General features: G+C 40.1%; 2 protein-coding genes across 2 annotated transcripts; both read right to left on the minus strand.

Moving 5' to 3' along the window:
• Positions 1-245: 245 nt before the first annotated feature.
• On the minus strand, positions 246-13448 carry LOC129353087 (ferrochelatase, mitochondrial-like). The gene is given in 12 exon segments (XM_055022287.1): positions 246-2467; positions 3747-3806; positions 4374-4538; positions 5210-5317; positions 6039-6137; positions 6220-6326; positions 6411-6545; positions 7267-7308; positions 7311-7414; positions 7493-7612; positions 8617-8707; positions 13271-13448. Coding segments are annotated over 12 exon segments (1206 nt in total). The 5' UTR covers positions 13308-13448; the 3' UTR covers positions 246-2329.
• Positions 13449-15819: 2371 nt separating this feature from the next.
• Positions 15820-19425, minus strand: LOC129353088 (dnaJ homolog subfamily C member 25-like). The gene is made up of 5 exons (XM_055022288.1): positions 19055-19425; positions 18132-18284; positions 17583-17953; positions 17406-17505; positions 15820-16934 (listed from the first exon to the last, which is right to left on the minus strand). Exons 1-5 carry the CDS (start codon positions 19358-19360, stop codon positions 16812-16814), a joined length of 1053 nt encoding a protein of 350 aa, XP_054878263.1. The 5' UTR covers positions 19361-19425; the 3' UTR covers positions 15820-16811.
• Positions 19426-19714: the final 289 nt, after the last annotated feature.

Raw genomic sequence — 19714 nt, forward strand, 5'->3', positions numbered from 1 at the left:
CTCACAAATTGCCTTGTTTTGTTGTAGAAAATGAATTTCACTCCTTTTTACAACGTCTGACCTCTACGGGCGTTTTTACTTGAAAAGCAGAAAATCTAAATATTTTGTCAGTTTCCATCCATCCAGCTGTTGATTCAGAGTTAAAAATGTACATTTTTTGGACATTGTTGACCAAAATAATCTTGTTGTAAGTTTGATGGTTGAAATTTGGACACGGTTGGACAGGAACACACACAGATCCAGACTGTTTTAGGAACAGATATTTATGTCAATTTGAAGGAAGACCTCATCGTCTCTATTAACATCATACAGCACCGCTTACTTCAACAAATAAATGCTTCAAACTTTTAACTTGGACTATATTTACATGATTTGAACACAATAATAAATAAATCCAAAGAGAAAAAAAAAACTAAATTATATTTTGCAACAATTCCATGTTTTAAGCTACAATAGAGTTAAATTAGGAAACATAATAGAGTTTAGTCTTTGTTTTGTGGCCTGAAAACTTTACAGAGCAGATCTACAACTTTAAATCTTAAAATGAAAAAGTAGTTTTTAAGAATACACAGAATTTTATTAATGTTATAATAAGTAACTTCGGGTCAGAATTTGCCCAGATTAGCATAGATTAGCATAATTACCAACTGAAAATGATCCAATCTCGTATGAAAAACATAAGAAAATCCAACAAAACACATTTAACAACATAAAGATCTTTGCTAACATCTGAAAACTCTCACATAACTCAATATATATAAAAAATGAGATCCGTTTTAATCCAGTGGAAGAACAATAACAGGCAATTCTGTGCGTAGATTAGCATCAAGAAAGTAATTTAAAATATGTCTTCATGGAGATTTATCATAAATAGCTGGGAATAATGTTCCATCTTTACCAAAAATAAAGACTTTTAAGCAATGAAAGCTCTAGTAAAGGTAGCACATGCTAGCTTAATTGGTATTGCTAAAACCATTTAGCATCTTTCTTAAATGTTGCTAATTATTACAGCAAGCATTAAACACATAACTGCTGTAAAATCTGACCATAATTCCCCTTAAATGACTCAAACGTAGCTAATTAGCTCATGCATGCTAAGTCGTTGCATTCTGCTAGCAGTAAGCTAACTGTTTTCCATTTGATTAGCCTTTCAAATTAGCTTACTACAAGCTAAACTGTTTGAAGATAGGTAAAATATTTTCAGTCGACTTGCATACATGTAAACTGTTTCAGCAAATCAACTTGTAGGTAAATGTTTTTCAGCTTGCTAACTGTTAGCTTTTCAGTTAGCCTTCTCCAAGCTAAACCAATCCTCTAGTTATCTTATGGCAAACCAAACTCCAGTTTTCGCGATGTTAGCTGTTAGCTGCCAGTTAGCAAAGTCTGACTGCAAAGTAAAACTTTTTAGCTTGGAGAATGTTTAAAAAAAACAACTTTTTATGTGAGCTTAATGTCTGCTAGATGTTTTCTGTTAGCATGTTAGGTAAATGTTTACAGTTAGTTTACTGTTAGCTCTGACTTGCAAAGTAAATACAACGCAAAATTAGCTGATTAAACTTTTACGTTAGCCTACTGTCTGCTAACTTTTACTGTTAGCTAAACCTTTTCAGTTTGTTTTTTCAGCTCAATCAGAACATTGATGTCAAAGATTGAAGTCACAGCAGGAACAAACGTTGGGTGGATTTTACTCACCAGTCCAGTGGATCCAGTGTATAAAAGGCACAATGCTCATAAAGAGCACAAAAACTAGAGCCCACACTTTTACACACTTGCATTTAAAGGCCGTTTATAGAGAGAAAAAAGTAAATTTACCCACAAAAAACTTTGAACATTTCTGAGTTACAGACGTCAAAAATGTTGGACTTTGGAAACTCAGAAAATTTTGTTGTTTTTTTTCCTGAGTTTTTTCTTGCAAATCTTTGACTTTTGGAGCTAAAAGATTCACAAGTTTCTCTAGAATATTTCTGAGACTAATCTCACAATTTCCACATTTTTTGGTGTAAATTTACTTTCATTTCCTCCAGTTTCCCTAAAAAGCTGTTGTCCACACTGGGTCTGAGATGAATACCTGCAGGATGTTGAAGCTTTTAGCTAAATCCTTCTGCAGTCGGGAAGAACATGTAGAGACGGGAGACTCAAATAAAAATAAACTCAAACAAATAAAAGTCAGTTTCTCTATCTACACAGACGTCAACCAAAGGGAATCTCCAGAAATCAATTTTTAAAATGAACTTGCAACAGAATCCAGTCATTTTGCTGCTGTTCTCCTCCCGGGTCGCTGACGAACCCAAAGCCTGCAGCGTCTCCGGCTTGTTGGCGGCGCGGCGCCTTACGGGAGTTTCTGGCTGGCGAAGAAGGCCTTGGTCTCGCCGCAGGTGGGGTTGGTGCAGAGCGGGCAGCGCAGCGTCAGCTGGCGGGAACACGGCGCGTTGGACTTCAGGTGGGACTGGACCAGGTCAGCCAGCGCCTGGAAACCAAACCGGAGACGCTTTCAGAAAACATTTCTACATATTCAAGCTGCTGAACATCAAACCGAAGACAAACGGTTTACGTCCGAATATTAACGCTTCCTGACAAACAGCAACGCGATGTTTTCTCTTCATGAAGCCGAGAATTCATGGAAAGTTTCTTCATTTTAAAAGTAACTAAAACAGATTAAAGTCCCTTTTAGATTCTGTCAGTTTGTGCTCTAAATGTTTCTGTAGTTTGAAGAATCGATTAATCAATTAATTGATTAATCAGATCCTTTTTAATGAACTTGATCATTTGTGTCAAAGGATGGATCTGCAGCTGAATCTCATGATTAATAATTAGACAGAAAAATATTAAAATTTGTTTTTTTTAATCTGTTTTGGTTTAAACATTTTTACAGTTTTATTTATACTTGAAGCAAAATTTACAGATGATTTTTTAAAAGTTTTGCCTGAATTATTGCTCTCAGTATTTAATGATTATTGATTATGAAATTACCTGATGATTATCTCAGTAATCGATTAATGATGATTAATCGTCTCAGTGCTCATTATTTGGACATGCAGTGGATTATAATCCCTGCAGGGATTAAACTCGCTCAGGTTTGCAGTCTGAGCTCCGTCTCGCTGTGCAGAACCAGATCAACACATTTTTCTTCGTTTCCAGCAGCAGCAGCAGCAGCGCCTCACAAAGAAACTAAAAGTGCACCAAGGAAACCATCCTTCAGTAACTACCAACTAATCATCCTCTGGATATTGATTTCCTTCCCGGCCGACACTCGGAGGCTCGGCCAGGAGTCTCTGAGCGCAGCGGGTCTGAGCAGCCGGGCCGTTCAGTTCTACTGTAGTCAGCTGGAAAGGTTCCATTGATCTGGACCTTCTTTAATAACAGCAGCAGCTGCAGCTGGACGCCGCCGGACCGCAGAGCAGGCAGGCGTCCGGGACCCGCTGCAGGCGTCCGGGACCCGCTGCAGGCGTCCGGGACCCGCTGCAGGCGTCCGGGACCCGCTGCAGGCGTCCGGGACCCGCTGCAGGCGTCCGGGACCCGCTGCAGGCGTCCGGGACCTGCTGCAGGCGTCCGGGACCTGCTGCAGGCGTCCGGGACCTGCTGCAGGCGTCAGGGACCCGCTGCAGGCGTCAGGGACCTGCTGCAGGCGTCAGGGACCTGCTGCCTTTGATTCCAGTCAGGAAACAAACTAAAGCTGCTTTGTTGGTTTTTTTCTTCCTCAATCAGCTTTAAATAAAAAGCTAAATGTGACAGAATGATGGAGGCACCTTCATGAAGAGCGGGTTTCCGTTCAGCGACTCGGCTCTCCGGATGTTCTCCACTCCACACTGCAGACAGAAAAACCATCAGCTGGATGAAAGCCACGTTTTCATGCAGAATCGCTTTGATTGAAGGAAAAATACATTTAAATATTTTCAGTTTGCACCAGTTTTCCCTAAAAGAACATTTTTATTTATCGTTTTCTGTTTCCCAAAAACACCAGCAGCCATTGTAAAAAACCAGCTGACCAAACATGCTGGAACTCTGCTGGGGTTGCTAGGCATTGAGCTGAGACAATCTGGATGTTTCTGTAACGGCTCATTTTCCAGACACCAAAAAACATTAAACCAAAAACCGTCCAGGTGGATTTTTAATAAGCAGCAAAAATGGGTCAATTTAAGAGAAAAATATTTATTTTTTAATAATTTTAATTAATATGAGTTACATCAACATTTAGTTTCCATTTTGGATCAATAAATTATTTTTGAATTAGATGATGTTTGTACTTTATTGTTTTCTGTGAAATTTCTTCAGGCTTCAATTTGAGAGAGAAATCAGATACTTTTATTGTGGAAAGCATTTTGCTGAACTGTGACCTTATGAGAGGTCAAGGTCACGGTCTGGGCTTCCCTCACCTCTTCGGCCAGCACCTGAGCGTACTCGATGTCCAGCTCATGCAGCGTCTCGATGTGGTCGGAGGTGAAGGCGATGGGAACCAGCAGGATGTTCTTCTTCCCTCGCTCACTCAGACCTTTGATGACCTCGTCGGTCTGGGGGCCGAGCCACGCCATGGGGCCCACCTGCAACAAACCCACCAATGGTCACCGGCTCTGGCTGCTCGCTAACATCTGGCGCCATCTTGTGGAGAAATATTGATAGTGCAGCAAAAGATTTAAGATTTCAGCAAAACTGTTCACCTTAATTGGTGAAATATTTAGGATGGTCGCCAAAGAAAATTTATTGTTGCACCAATATTTATTAGAGATTAATATTTCTGTTGTCAAATTGTTCATATTTGGACCAATTTAACTCATATTTACTGATATTTTCAAGATGTTTGTCATGGAAAGTTTAGTTTTGATGAATAAGTTTGGTGTCAAATTAAAGCCGAATTGTTTTAAGAAATAAAACAAGCAGAAGCTAAAACAACATTTTAAAAATAACCAGTAAAATCACATCTTCATCTCCTCCAGTCGACAACTGGTATGAAACCAGTAAACAGCAAAGGGTTTAGTTTCTAATCTTTCTAAATATTGTTACTTTAAAGTGAATAAGAATAAAATGACCAATGTTGAAAACATGGTGGTTCATTAAAATGGGAAACATTATAAGACATTAACTTGTTTGAAAGGTTCAAAATCGGCAGCCATCTTGAAAACTGCTGTCTTGAAACCAAGTGGTTGATGGGAAATGTTCAATAAATACGAGGAAGTGATTTTTTACAGTGCAGTGGAATAAACTCATGACCCACCCTGGACTGCCACACCAGTCTGTAGGGGTTACAGTGTCCCAGTCGCTCCATCACCCGCTGCACCGTGGCGCCCACTTCCTGCGGATACGGATCGCCGCGGTTCACCACCTGCAGGGACAAACAGGAAGTCTGAAGGACTTTCTACAACTTGGACGTTGCTCTTTCAGAACTTATTATTTTATTTTTGCAGTAAACATCATGTGTCACAGGTTGCCTTTATGCAGCTTCAGATTTCCCAAAACGTAACCGTCACTTTCTCAGATCTTACAGATTCGTTTCTAAAACTTGCAGATTTTTTCTAGAATGTTCCAGAAAATGCTGACGCTGCTTTTGCAGAAAGTACCAGTAATTTTCCTGAAACCTGAAGGTCCAGAACTTAGTTACTTTTTCAAATTGCTCAAGCTAAGTTTTCAAGCTGCTTTCTAGAATTTTACAAAGTACTTTTAAAAGGTAACTTTCTAGAACTTTTCCAGACTTGTGCATCAGTTTCTGGTGACTTAGACTTTGCTGCTACTGGAACATCCAAAGTCCTTCAGTGCCATTTAAAGGATAGTTTAAATACATTTCCTTATTAAGTAATATTCTTTCAAGAAACTTACTGGAGGTTTTTTCTTGAACATCCCAACATACTTTCCAAAACGTTCATGTTAGCTTAGCACAAATTACTGGCACCATTTCTGAAACTTAAAGGTTTCTTGGTGTTTATTGTAGGTTTTCAAGCTCTTGTGTGTCTCTGTTTTGACTTTCATAAAACGACTGTGAAACTTCTTCAAATGAAATTGATTAATTAATAACCATCATCAATAAATGCCAGATGTCTTTGACTTACAGCCATTGGAAGCGAATGAGCCGAGAACAAAATGACAACATCGTCTCTCTTATCGTCTGGAAACTTCAGCAGCTCATTTCTGATGTGTTCGGTAAAACACTAAAAAAACAAAACGTCACATTTAGTAACATTTTCTCATGTTTTTTTTATTTTGAATTTTCCATTAGTTGTCATTTCTAACCTCCACCAGCAGGGGGTGTGTGGGCCAGCGGTCGATGACGCTCCAGCGCATCTTTGGCCTGTCTCCTCTGTTGCGATAGTAACGGTAGATGGCGTTCAGACTGCTGCCTGTTGGCGGAGACGAGGCGTTATCGCTTTGAGCAACAAACCGAAGTCGGACGCGTTTCCAGAGCGAACCGACGCGCCGCCAACCTGTGGTGGAGCAGCTGTACTGGGGATACTGGGTGAAGGCCACGGCTCGCTCCACGCCGTCCCGCTCCATCTCCTCGATGGCATCCTCCGTCAGCGGGTTCACGTACCGGAAGCCAATGTAGAACTTGTGAGGAGCTGAGAAAAGGTTTGAAATCACGAGTCACAGCAGGAAAAACGAAAGCTAACAACAAAACGTCTGTCGTTAGTTTGAACAGATTCCTGACCCTGAAAAATTATTAAAGCTAAAAAGAATGTTACTTTCAACAGATTCTTCATTCTGAACACATTCTTTAAGGTGAACTGTGTCATTATTCTGAACAGATTATTGTAATTCTGTGCAGACGCTCATTTCTGACTTTGAACTTCCATCTTTAACTAAAACTGAGAGGAAAAACGTCTGAAAACAGAGATACTGCTGAGCAGCTGCTGATTGTGGCGGTTCAGATAGCAGAGCTTCAGGGTGTGAACAGACACTCCTTCACTATCTGCCCGCACAGTTTGCTTATCAGAGGACAGCGCTAACAGCGACGCTAGCCGCTTCACAGGAGCTTCTTTATCTCCTTGTCTGTCTTAATCCGACTGGACAAAATGAATGGTTGAAACTGTTGATTGTAGAAGTACCAGAACCCTCTGTGTGTGTCGCACACAAATCTGTCCCCCTGGGAACTTAACCTGATCTAACAATCCACTTGATGCAATGCTAACCAATTACAGAGATGCTAACAGCTAACCTCTTCTAAACATGCTAATTACTTTCAGAAATGCTAACAAAATTCTAACTGATTCCAAATTTGCTAACAGCTTCCAGAGTTGCTAACAGCTTCCAGAGATGCTAACAGCTTCCAGAGATGCTAACCTGTGTCGGGGCTCATGTCGTCCAGCAGCCTCACCATGCCTCGCCCTGCATGGACGTCCAGTGTTTGATGGGCGATCCGCCGCCGATCTTGCTGTACTGCTCCTGGATCTTCGGCGTGCGCCGCTTGGCGATGAACGGGCCGAGCTTGCTGCAGGCAGAGAGCGGGTCAGAACGCTAGCGAAGCGATGGAGATGCTAAGGGAGACGTGCTAAGTGCTGAAGCTCACTTCTGAACAGGAAGCTTCATCAGGTCGGTGTCCATGAAGAGCCGCAGCAGGAAGTCGTGGACGTCTTCCAGTTTCTCTGGACCGCCCATGTTCAGCATCAGGATTCCTGTTTTAGGCTTCCTGATGGACGAAGAGACGGATGGAACAATTCATCCAACTGTGCATCCAACCAAAAACCACTCATCCATCCATCCAACCGTCCATCCATCCAACCGTCCGTCCGTCCATCCATCCATCTGTTTTAATCATTCAACAAACCACTGATCCAACCATCCATCAATACATCCATCCATCCATCCATCCATCCATCCATCCATCCATCCATCCATCCATCCATCCATCCATCCATCCATCCATCCATCCATCCATCCATCCATCCATCCATCCATCCATCCATCCATCCATCCATCCATCCATCCATCCATCCATCCATCCATCCATCCATCCATCCATCCATCCATCCATCCATCCATCCATCCATCCATCCATCCATCCATCCATCCATCCATCCATCCATCCATCCATCCATCCATCCATCCATCCATCCATCCATCCATCCATCCATCCATCCATCCATCCATCCATCCATCCATCCATCCATCCATCCATCCATCCATCCATCCATCCATCCATCCATCCATCCATCCATCCATCCATCCATCCATCCATCCATCCATCCATCCATCCATCCATCCATCCATCCATCCATCCATCCATCCATCCATCCATCCATCATCCATCCATCCATCCATCCATCCATCCATCCAACAATCCATCCATCCGTCCGACCATCAATAAATCCTTCAATTCATCCAATAACCTGGTGAAACTCTGGTACAGTTTTATGTTCCTAAGAGAACTAATGAAACAAACTTGAGGTCTTATTAGCTAACAGGAAGTGATGCAATCTCTTTCTTTCTGTTTTGACATTGAGTTGGAGACATTTTACTGCAGGAAACAGGAAGCAGTCATAAAACAAGTATGTTTGCTGCCAGATCAGCATATGAACCCTAACCCTAACCCTAACCGTCCAGAATGTTTCTGGATGCATTCAGAGCATCTGGAATCCTGAGGAAGTTCAAACTGGAATCTTGTTCAAGCTGGAGGTGTGGAGGGTCAGATACCTGCTCTCCTGTGTCTCTGGAGCTGCATTGTGAGCTAAAGCTGCAGCCGTGGATCGTCTCCTTAAAGTCAACCCAACGTTGCTCCTTGCAACTGAAACAGAGCATAAAACACTTCCTGTGATGCTTTTCTATTCATTTGTTTAGGATCTGAAATAAATCAATCCCAATATAGTAATGCAACAAATTACATCACTGATCAGAACAAGGTCATATAAAATATATAAATTGGATCGATAACAGAGAGTTAAAGATTAGAGGAAATGTTTTGCAAAGGTTTATAAAATCTGAACAATTTCCTGCCAGAACCAAAATAATAATGAATAAAAACTATTTATAGGCAGCAGGTCCGGAGAACCAAAGTAGAACTCTACTGCTGATGTCTTCATGTTAAAAAATGAAAAAAATAAATATCTAGTCGTTATTTCAGTTTGACTCAGGCAGGACTGATCGGATCGTTTCCACAGCAGCGATCAGAAGCCAGACCAGAACTACAGTGATGAGGTCATAGGTGACATCATGTGCATCACAGCACATCAAAGACGTTCTGAGGCTTTGAAGGGTAGAACCTCAACACATCAGTCAGAATTCAAACGCTTCCTTGGGATCCAGATTTTGTGTTTTCAAGATGCCGTATCCGCTGATTTTCCCCGTCGGTTTTGGACTCGGTTATCTGGTGACGACGGGAATGAGGAAACTATTGGACTTTTCTGGAAACGACCCAGATGATTTTATCACTCACAGAGAGCCGACCCAGGATGAAGAGAGAGATCTCTTCTGGGACGGATGTCCAGTTGTTGACCCGGCTGGGGAAGACATTTCTGAGGCAAACCGCAAAACTTTGGCTACGATTTCACGACGTTCCTTTCCAGCATCGATCAACGGTGCATCCCACAGAGTTTCTGATCGAACACGATCCAGAGGATTGACTAGAAGGAGTGGCTGTAGAGACCCAGCAGGTAAAACTGTCAGCAAAAACAGAACTACCCCGGACGGGGCAGTTCACTCCGAGGATAAGAAAAGACTTGGGGAACAGTTTGTGAACAGTCCCCAAAAGAAAAAAGGCCCCAGGAGATGTAGGTCACCCACAAAAGAAAAGGAAAGACTTTATCGCCTGTTAACAGAGCTTTCCGAAAAGACAAAACTGCCCTGGAGGGGTAGATGAATGAACAAACTAGGAACAGTCTGTTTATATATATATGTGTATATATATCTATACATGTACAAACATATATATATAAACTTGGCATTTCCACACCTGAAGAGCTTGGACTCGATAAAATATGATGAACAAGAAGATCGAGCTCTTGCATTTAAATGTTGGCCTCATCAAAACACCTCAGAATTAAATTTAGCTTTTACAGGTTTATTTTACTCATAAAATATGGATAAACATACTATTTAGGTGTGTCGTAAACATACTGGAATTTTATGTTTTATGTATAAATTTTTATTTTATTAGAATTTATATATATACATATATAGACGTGTATATGTATATATATATATATATATATATATATATATATATATATATATATATATATATATATATATATATATATATATATATATATACAGACATATATATACTTTATTACATCACATTGTATATTTACATCAATATTACATTGTGTATATATGTATATATATATATATATCAATAAAGATCTCTAAATTCTAGATCTTATTCTATAATTAGTATATATATATATATATACATATAGACGTATATATATATATATACTTTATTACATCACATTGTATATATATATCAATAAATATCTATAAATTCTAGATCTTATTCTATAATTAGTACATACATACATATATATATAAATATATATTATATATGTGTGTATATATATAAAGATCTCTAACATCTAGATCTTATTCTATAATTGGTACATACATATACATATATATATATATATAAATATATGTATATATATATATATAAATATCTCTAGATTCTAGATCTTATTCTATAATTAGTACATATATACATATATATATAATATATATATATATATATATATATATATATATAATATAATTTATAGATCTTTATTGATCTATCAATTATAGATCAACTAAGTTCAGTTTACTGAATATACATACATACATACATACATACTGTATGTATATACGTACTGATTATGTATAATTAATCTAATTACGATCTATAATTAGATCTTAATTAGATTATAGAATAAGAGCTATAATTTAAAGATCTTAATTGATCTATAAATAAAGCTCAGTTTAATCAGTTTACTGTATATATATATATATATATATAGATAGATAGATAGATAGATAGATAGATAGATAGATAGATAGATAGATAGATAGATAGATAGATAGATAGATAGATAGATAGATAGATAGATAGATAGATAGATAGATAGATATTAATGTTAATTAGTTGAAAGTAGGTCATGTTTTCTTCATGTTATGTTCTAGTTCTGTTTGGTGCTGGTACTGGATGTTGTGTTGATGCGCAGATTAAACGTCAGATTATTTGAATTTATCCTGATAAAAGTTGGTTAATTAGTTACAGGCAGCATCAGATTGAAATTCAGGCGGTTTCATCACTGGAAGTTTTGTGTCAACTGTTGCAAATAAATCTCCACCTTTAATATTTTTGTTTATGGCGTCTGCATAGAAAGCCTCCCTTGCTTTAGTGTTGGGTGATAGTTACGTTGTCTTGGTTTATAGATGTCATAATGAACGTGAGGTTAAGTTTTACGGCGTTTTCGTTCAGCTCTACAGCAGCGTTTCTTGCAGATCCAACTGTTTGTGCGTTTCTCCATGGAGATTTCTTCCTACCAGACACAACCTTCACTTTGATGGGGCGATGTAATCAATGATATCTGAAACTTATCTACATCATTCCAGGATGGGGAGGAAGAGGAGATTAGGTGAACTGTTTCTGCACTCTTGGCTGGGAGAACATTTTGTGATCGTAGCTTTTTGGTTAAGTGAGTCGATGTTGATGGTGCTTTCAAAGACATGAGGAAATGATCTGACAGTTACAGAAACATTAGAAATATTCACACCCTGACTGAATAACCAGGTCCAGTTTTTGTCCTTGATTGGTTGATATGTTGAATTAGACCAACATATTAACCAATCACATTGTTTCTTTGGCCTTCTGTCTTTGCCAATATGAATGTTAAAATCACTGACAATTATTAAACAATCATAATCAATGCATATGAAGATACAAGTTCATTAAAATCAGCAAAGACGTTTTGTTGGAGTTTGATATAAACTTAGTGTCAGAGTTCGTTCAACTCAACACCCAGAACGACCCAAAAAGATTTGTTACAATTTATGACATTCTTAAGTACAGAAGCCAATCCTCTCGTATTTTTATGTTTTCCGTTGCCACTTAAAAACATTTAATATTGCGGCTCTGGTTGGATTAGTACAGCTGTTTCTGTATCGTCATCATCCATGTTTCTGTCAGGAACATAACATCAATATTCTGCTGAGAGATTAAGTCATTAACTTTGGTGTTAATTGAATATTTAAAAGAGCCACTTTGAGTGAGTTCCTGAGATTCTGGATCCTTTATGCAAGGATGGATCTGATGTCTGACTTCAGGACGCTGTGTTTCTGTTTTTTGTACGTTTTCTTTTCGTGATCGGGACAGAATCTGTCCTGCTTTGTAGTGCTGGGGGCCAGATGCATTCTGGAGGAAGACAGGTGGAAAGATAATGTCTGTTATCTAACCTCAGACTTTAGAAACAATTGGAGGGAGCTCTAAGGAATCAGAGTCAGGTACTTTTGCTTTTTGAGCACCAAGAAAATAAGTAATTTTATCTCGAGGTAACATCTTTTTCTCGTGCCATTATTTCTGTAATCCCATACAGAACATAATAAATGCGTTTAACAGCATAAGAAAAGCAAACATAGTTTTAAAACAACATTTAAACTTTCAAAACAGCTGCAACTTTCATGGGCTGCAGTACTGCGGCTTGGCCGCCAGGGGGAGAGCGTGTAAGGTTACGCAAGTGTGAAAGTCTGCAGTTTTGTAACGACGTGTAACGTGCTGGCTTGTCGCTTCGCTTCCCGCCTTAAAGGCGCCCGAACAGAACCATGATGCGTTCACGGAGCGGCTTACTGAGGCTAAATGGGGGATAAGATCATTATGTAACGGAGACGTTAAACTGAAACACACAATTAAGGCTGTAAACTTTGTCAAGATGGAGAAAATCAGCACCGGAAACCAGAAGCAAGAGCATCTTGAGATATTTCTAACATCATTTAAAATACACAGAATGGTTGATGACAAGAGCAAACATGTTTTACATGTTTTAAATATTAAATAGCGAGATTCTGGTTATTATAATAAGTTCTCGTACCGTAATAAAACGTGTAAAAGCGCTTAGAAGTCACGGTTTAGTGTTTTTGAAAACCTCCCGACCGGAAGTTGCATCTTCCTTTTGGTAGCTTGACGCTTTTACATGTAGCGTCAATGTCAGGGTCCAAAAGAAGCCCCGACAAGCAAATAAAATAAAATAAAACACTTTAAAACAACAGAAAAGGAATAATAATGCACTTTGTTTGAAGACATTAGAGTTAAAAGTAATTTTAAGGCACCAGAGCGCAGTTTTAGTTTGGATACATTTCTGAACATTCAGATACTTACAGTGAAACAAGCGGCCGGCGCTGCCCAGCGCTGCCATCCCGCCGCAGGATCCGAATCCCGGCTCAAACACGCTCCAGATGACCGCTGTCCCTGCCGTGGAGCCCACTCGTGTCAACCACCCACAGGACAGTTGAATAGCCAGATTCCTTCAGCTTCAACCGGCGGAAGGCGCGGACTTCCGCCAAGTTTCATTTGGTAACAACTCACTTCCGGTGACAGACCTACAAAATAAGGTCGCGGTGCAGCACCACGCTTGTAAAGGACTATATTATTTTATATATATATTGATTACATTTTATGTTTTTAGCCTCTAATTCAATATATATTTTAGAAATACATGTCACTGCAGTATAAATATGCTACTTTAAGATATATATTTTGATGTTATTAGTCCATGTGGCTATTTTATATGTTTCACTATAGATATTTTTACTTTGGTTGCAGTCAGTCCTGCATCCAATCTGAAGAGGCTTCTGACTGAAGGCTGTTGTTGCATGACAGTCACGTTTATTTAATTTCCCTATTGGATCATATAACTATTTTGGAGTCATTACATGCTAACAGCCAAATATCCAGGTAGCAGAAATAATACTATATTGCAACATATTCTGGATGACATCATCAGTTGTTATCAAGTCAGCTAATCCAACTTATTAGCTGTTGCTACCCCTCATTAAATCTCTGTCGTAGCTTAGATATTATTTGAGCCTTTATGAGAAGCTAATGAGCTTTAAAGTTGTGGAAACAACTCCTTGTTACCATGGTTACGTGTGTAAAAGTAAAAAACAAGCTGTGTTTTTATTTTTGTGCTCCATCTTGCCTGTCACTTGCTGTCATGCCTGAATTTCCCAGGATAAAAGTTGAGCGAGGAAATCGTTTCAAAAGCGTCGTGCTTTTAATGTGAAATGTGTTTTCCTCCTTAACGTCTGGTTAAAACGGCTAGCTTGATGTCATCGGTCATCCGTGTTGCGTCACATACACGTTTATCTCCTTCCTTTAACCACGCCCACGTCACGAGAGACACGCCCACATTACAGAACCTTTGATGCCTGAGGGCAGAAAGATCAGAGTTAAAACTCAGCAGTTTGATTTTGTAACTAAAATAAATAAAATAGTTTTGAGTGACTTTTATTTTGGAGGAACATATAAAAAAACATGATGCAAAACTGTTTAAATTAAGAGCTGAGCAGCAAAAATGTAATTAATATTACACACATGTATTTAGTAAATGTTTATATTTATAGGTTTCCACTTACTCAATAAAGGACATGAATAAAAATAAAGATTGATTATACTTTATCAATCCCAAAGATGAAATTGATCATTTGCTGACAAGCTATTCCAACGTGTAAAATATTAGTAAACACAAATGTAATCATAATCAATATAAAATTAATTAAAAAATATATAGATAAGAGTAATGTGATTTAAATTAGACTAAATATGAAATAAATAAAATAAAAAGGACTTTGCTTTGAAAATGACAAATTTACATATGTGTGTGAATCTCAATAAACTCATCTTTAAACCCACATTTTACCTCAGTTATGTTTATTTCCATATGTGTCTTTTGCATTAAAATTTGGTTAATTTCTTCAACAGACCTTTAAAAACAAAATAAGAAAAGCAGGAGTTCACAGTAAGAAAAGATCAAACTGTTTTAAGAGCCAGTCTCCAGGATTTGTGACTTTTAATTATTGTTTTGACTGTGAATGTGGGAAACTTTTGGTGTTTTTCTTTTTCTATTTCCTGATTCATTCAGATAAAATCAGGTTTTTGTCTTTCATTGTCCCACATTCCTTCAGACTCAGATTTATTTCCTTCTTCCGTTTACAGTGAAGCTTAAAGAGGAACAGAAATAAACCAGCAGCTCATCAACAAGGAAGTTTTCACATAAGAACCTGTTTGTTTTTGTGCTGGATGATCAACTTTAAGAAGTTCAGTCTGCAGCGGCCCCTAGTGGCCGCCAGAGGAACTGCAGCTGCATGACTAAAGAGATGATCCAATTTAAGACAATCAACCAACTAATTTATTTAAATATATGGCACTCATCAGCTGTTTAAAGGTAAATGTCTTCTGAGCCGCTCTTTTCAGGTATCGAACTGAAATGCTTACAAATGTTCAACACTAGGGGGCAGTATGCTGCATGTTAAACCACTGTATGCAGGAAAAAAAGTCAAAAATATTCAAAAATGCAGAAATTAATTTAACAAATTCTGTAGAAAAAAACTCAAAAATGTTCAACTTTTGAAATAGAAAATTTCTCCAAGGTTTTTCTAGGAAATGTCTGAGTTGCTGCTGCTTTATTTTTTCTATCTACTTTGCTCTAATATACTGTCATAGCTGCCAGAGTTACTTAAATTGGATTGTTTTAAATCTGGGGTTCCCAAAGTGGGGTGGGGTCCACCAGGGGGTCGTGAGAAACCAGTTTGGGGTCGAAAGATTATGAGCAGAATCATCATGACGTGACAGCTGTGATGCAACCAGTGATAAAGTTTCTGCTTCGTGTTTTCAGGTTCCTTTTACACCATGAGTCAGTGACTCTCTGATGTCTCTAACTGCTTTTATTCATCCATCGTTATACTGAGATGCAAAAACAGTTAAAACGAGTTTGTCGTAATAATTTCAGTTTTTCATCTCCCTATGAAATTCATAATACACATGATTATAATTTTATACACAAAGGGTTTGATCATTTGACGCAGAAGCCAAAGAGGAAACCAGGATGAGTCTGAAAATCATCTTCCCTTCAGTTTCACACTTTATCTGATCTTATCGCATCATTTCTGTTGTTTCTCAGACCAAAGAGAAAATTAGTTGAAGTTGCATCAACGTTTTGATCAGAATCATAAATTTAGCTTTTATTAAAGTTTATTCAGTTATAAAACTGGAACACATTCCTGCAGGACCCAAAACCTCTTTCTGGTGCAAGTTTCAGCAAATCTATGGCAGCGTTTCGTAGACAGAAAAAAGAGGAAAATTTCAATAAAAAAAAAAACTGAACATTTCTGGGTTCCAGAAGTCTAGCTTTTTTTCTGAAGCACCGAACCGTCGGGATGCTGCAGCATCGAACCGTCGGGACGCTGCAGCACCGAACCGTCGGACGCTGCAGCACCGAACCGTCGGGACGCTGCAGCACCGAACCGTCGGGACGCTGCAGGCAAGAAAACATTCATCTCTTTAACAGCTTCATCAGCAGCAGGAGTTTATTTGTTGCTGCCTTTTTAAAGGACACTTATTTTTATATTTCAGGCTGCAAAGGCTGAATGTGGAGGAAATAATTATCACAAACATTTTTTAACCTTAAATATAAACTTGATCTGCTTCTTTTAATGGGGTAAAAATGTTAGAATGAGAAATACATCAAGCTGCAGCTCGCAGTTTATTCAGTCACTCTGAGGCGCGTCTGTAGAAAATATCTGTAGCAACGGCTGCAAACAGCCGGGCTGGAGTCCGCCGGCGCCGGCACCGGGCCGGGCCGGGTCGGGCGTTGAGCCGGCGCTGAGGCAGGCGTGTTGGTTCTGGACGGGCGGCGCCGCCGTCAGTCGTCTGCGAAGGTCAGCCGACCCGGGCCTTCGTTCTTCATCCAGCGGCGGTACCGCTTCATCTTGGGGTCGGTCGCCAGCTTGGCCTTCATCTCCTCCTCGCGCTCCTTCCTGTACGCCTGGAGGAAACGGGAGAGAATCAGAGGCTGGATAACAGGAAGGAGCTTCAGAACCAGGCTCTGATCAGTGAAATATGAAAACTCACAACCCGGCGAAGGAAACAAAAACTACGTAAATAAAGTCGTAAAGTTACGACAAAATGTCGTTCAACAATAATATAAGAATTAAAACGTACAGAAAAACTTTATTTGTATTATAATAGTTATTCTCATATTACTTTTCTTCTATCATTAGTAATTTATTCTAGTGATTTTACATCTTTATTATTTATTACCATAACAAAACCTTTTTCTATTATTATAACTTTATTCTCATAATTTTATTGTTTTAAAAATATAAATATAAAAATCTGGCTTTGAATCAGAAGTTATAACAGTTTGGGAGTCAAAGTGTCTGTTTTATTCTTTTTAAACCTTCAGAAACAGGAAGTGGCCTCTGATTGGCCCAGAGTTCTTAAAGGGGCCTCGTACCTCGTAGTTTTCTCGGACCCACAGCTGCTTCTCCAGGAACGTCTGCTTGGCGTTTTCCTCCAGACTGTCGAACTGGGCCTGCGACAGCTTCATGTTCCTCCTGATGAGAGCAGAACCGGGCCGTCAGAACCTCAGCCGGAACCCGAGCGGCGCGGGGCGGCGCCGGCCGCCACTGACCTGATGAGGTAGAGCTTCTCCTCCTCGCCGTAGTCCTCCCGGCAGACGGTGAAGCGGTACACCCAGCGGGCGTACCACGCCACGTAGCGGCTCAGGTAGAAGGGGAACAGCGCCATCTGGCACAGCAGGATGTCCGACAGGTTCGGCTTCTGGTAGCCACCCTTGATGTCGATCTTGTTCTTGATGATGTCACGGATCACTTCCTCTTCCTGCTCGCGGATCTCGTCCTTGGAGCGCCGGTTCTTGCCCTTCTCCTTGGTGCGGCTGAGCAGGCCCTGCTGCTTGGCGATCTCGGTGGCCTGGATCCGGTACTTTGGGACGGTCACCAGGTAGTTGATGGCCTTGTTGTAGCTGCTGCACCAGCTGACGTACTGGAGAGCAGACACTGGTTATACTGGGCCAGGAAGAGGCTGGAGGAAACGTTTCACATCCAGAACCAGAACACTTCAGACCCACTTCAGATCTATGTGGATCTACATCTAGACTCTTGTTTAAGGTGATTTTATTTAGTTATAAGCTCCAGCCAGAAGGGGGCAGCGGTGCTCCTACCTGGACGGCAGAGATGGCGCAGATGGTGACGAGGATGACGATCCTGACGTCGACCTTGGGGGCGAGGCGGCGGCGGTAATAGGCGTAGTAGTGCTGGTAGTATTCCTCAGGGTGGTCCAGCATGTAGTCGTAGTCGCGCCGCGAGTCTTCATCCTGCAGACGGAACAAACCAATCAGGATCAAAATGATTTGATACCAGAGACTGGCTGGGAAGGTTAGAACAGGAAAAACGCTCCTCTGAAACCAAGATGGCGGTTTTAGAGATGTTTGTACCAACTGTAAAGCACGGCAGAGGACGGTGATGATGTGGCTAATATCTGAGTCAGAAATGAACTTTTCTGTAAATCAGAAAAATTCATTTTTGAAATAAGAGAGAAAATCTGGAAATTTAACCATAAATCCAAACGCAGCAGCAGATCTGCAGGATCCGGATGGTCTAGTCAAAGTCCAGACCTTAAGTCTTCGTATACACAATATAAAAATAATGACAATAAAGTCATAATATTACAAGAATAAAGTCTTTGTATTACAAGAATTTGTATGAAAATAAAGTTGAAATAATTTGAAACTTTATTTCAAATTCAGTCTTGTACAACTTTCTCAAAATCCTAAGACTTTATTCTCTAATTATGACTTTATTTGTATATTATTTTGACTATTTTTGTATGACTTCATTCTTTTAAGTATCATTTTATTTTTCTTAGTTTGGCCCTCAACACTCCACAGTAGATAAGAGCCTCTGGAGATGATGGAGCAAAGAAAAGCTCTTTAGAAAACCCAGAACTTTCAGGACAATCCTGAGTGTCTTCAGTCAGAGGCTTCTTGTGATTCGCTGCAACACGGACTGCTACAGGAGATCCTTCCGCATCGCAGCTACATTTCCATAAAGTTTTTGAATGAGAGTAAACAGAGCCGTGACTCGCCTTCAGTGTCTCATAAGCCGTCGCGATCAGCAGGAACTTGGAGTGAGCGTTCTCCTCCTCTCCGGGCTCCTCGGGCCGGTACCGGTCCGGGTGGTACCGGCGGGCCAGCTGCCGGTAAGCCCTCGCGATCTCCGCCTTGGAGGCCTCCCGGGAGACTCCCAGCACGTCGTAGCAGACCTCCGTCCCGCAGTAGAGCCCCTCCAGCAGCGCCGTGGCGGCGGGCAGCGACGACACGGCGAGCAGGAGCACCGCGAGCCGCCACAGGCCGCTCACGGAGCCGCGGCTCCGCTCCGGGAACAGCGCCATGTCTCCCCGCTGCTGCTGCTGCTCAGACACGGAGCTCCCAGCGCCGGCGCATTCTGCTGACGTCACTAGAGCGCCGGAAAGAATGCTGACTCCGATCAAAATAAACGTTCAGGGTGGAGCTGTTAATGACGTTTTCTTATCATTTTCAGATGTTTATGACCTGCTTCTCGCGTTTCTCTTGCAAAATGTTGGAGTTTAACATTTTATGGCTTTGATTAAAAAGGGAAAATATTTTCATAAGTGATTTATTTTCCATTTATTAAGATGTTTGTGGTAAAATAACACCAAGACGAACTGTAAAGAAACAACATCCTGTAATAAATGTAACACCTGGATGACTTTATAAAATGTTTT

The sequence above is a fragment of the Poeciliopsis prolifica genome, unplaced genomic scaffold (assembly GCF_027474105.1).
Source record: "Poeciliopsis prolifica strain line A6 unplaced genomic scaffold, Auburn_PproV2 SCAFFOLD083, whole genome shotgun sequence".
In the NCBI taxonomy this organism is placed as follows: Eukaryota; Metazoa; Chordata; class Actinopteri; order Cyprinodontiformes; family Poeciliidae; genus Poeciliopsis; species Poeciliopsis prolifica.

Coding starts and splice junctions, on each gene's coding strand:
- LOC129353088 (XM_055022288.1), bottom strand. CDS start 19,360: ATGGCGCTGTTCCCGGAGCGGAGCCGCGGCTCCGTGAGCGGCCTGTGG. Junction 17,954..18,131: donor GCGCCATCTCTGCCGTCCAG/GTAGGAGCACCG, acceptor TCTGCTCTCCAG/TACGTCAGCTGGTGCAGCAG. Junction 16,935..17,405: donor GGGTCCGAGAAAACTACGAG/GTACGAGGCCCC, acceptor CGTTTCCTCCAG/GCGTACAGGAAGGAGCGCGA.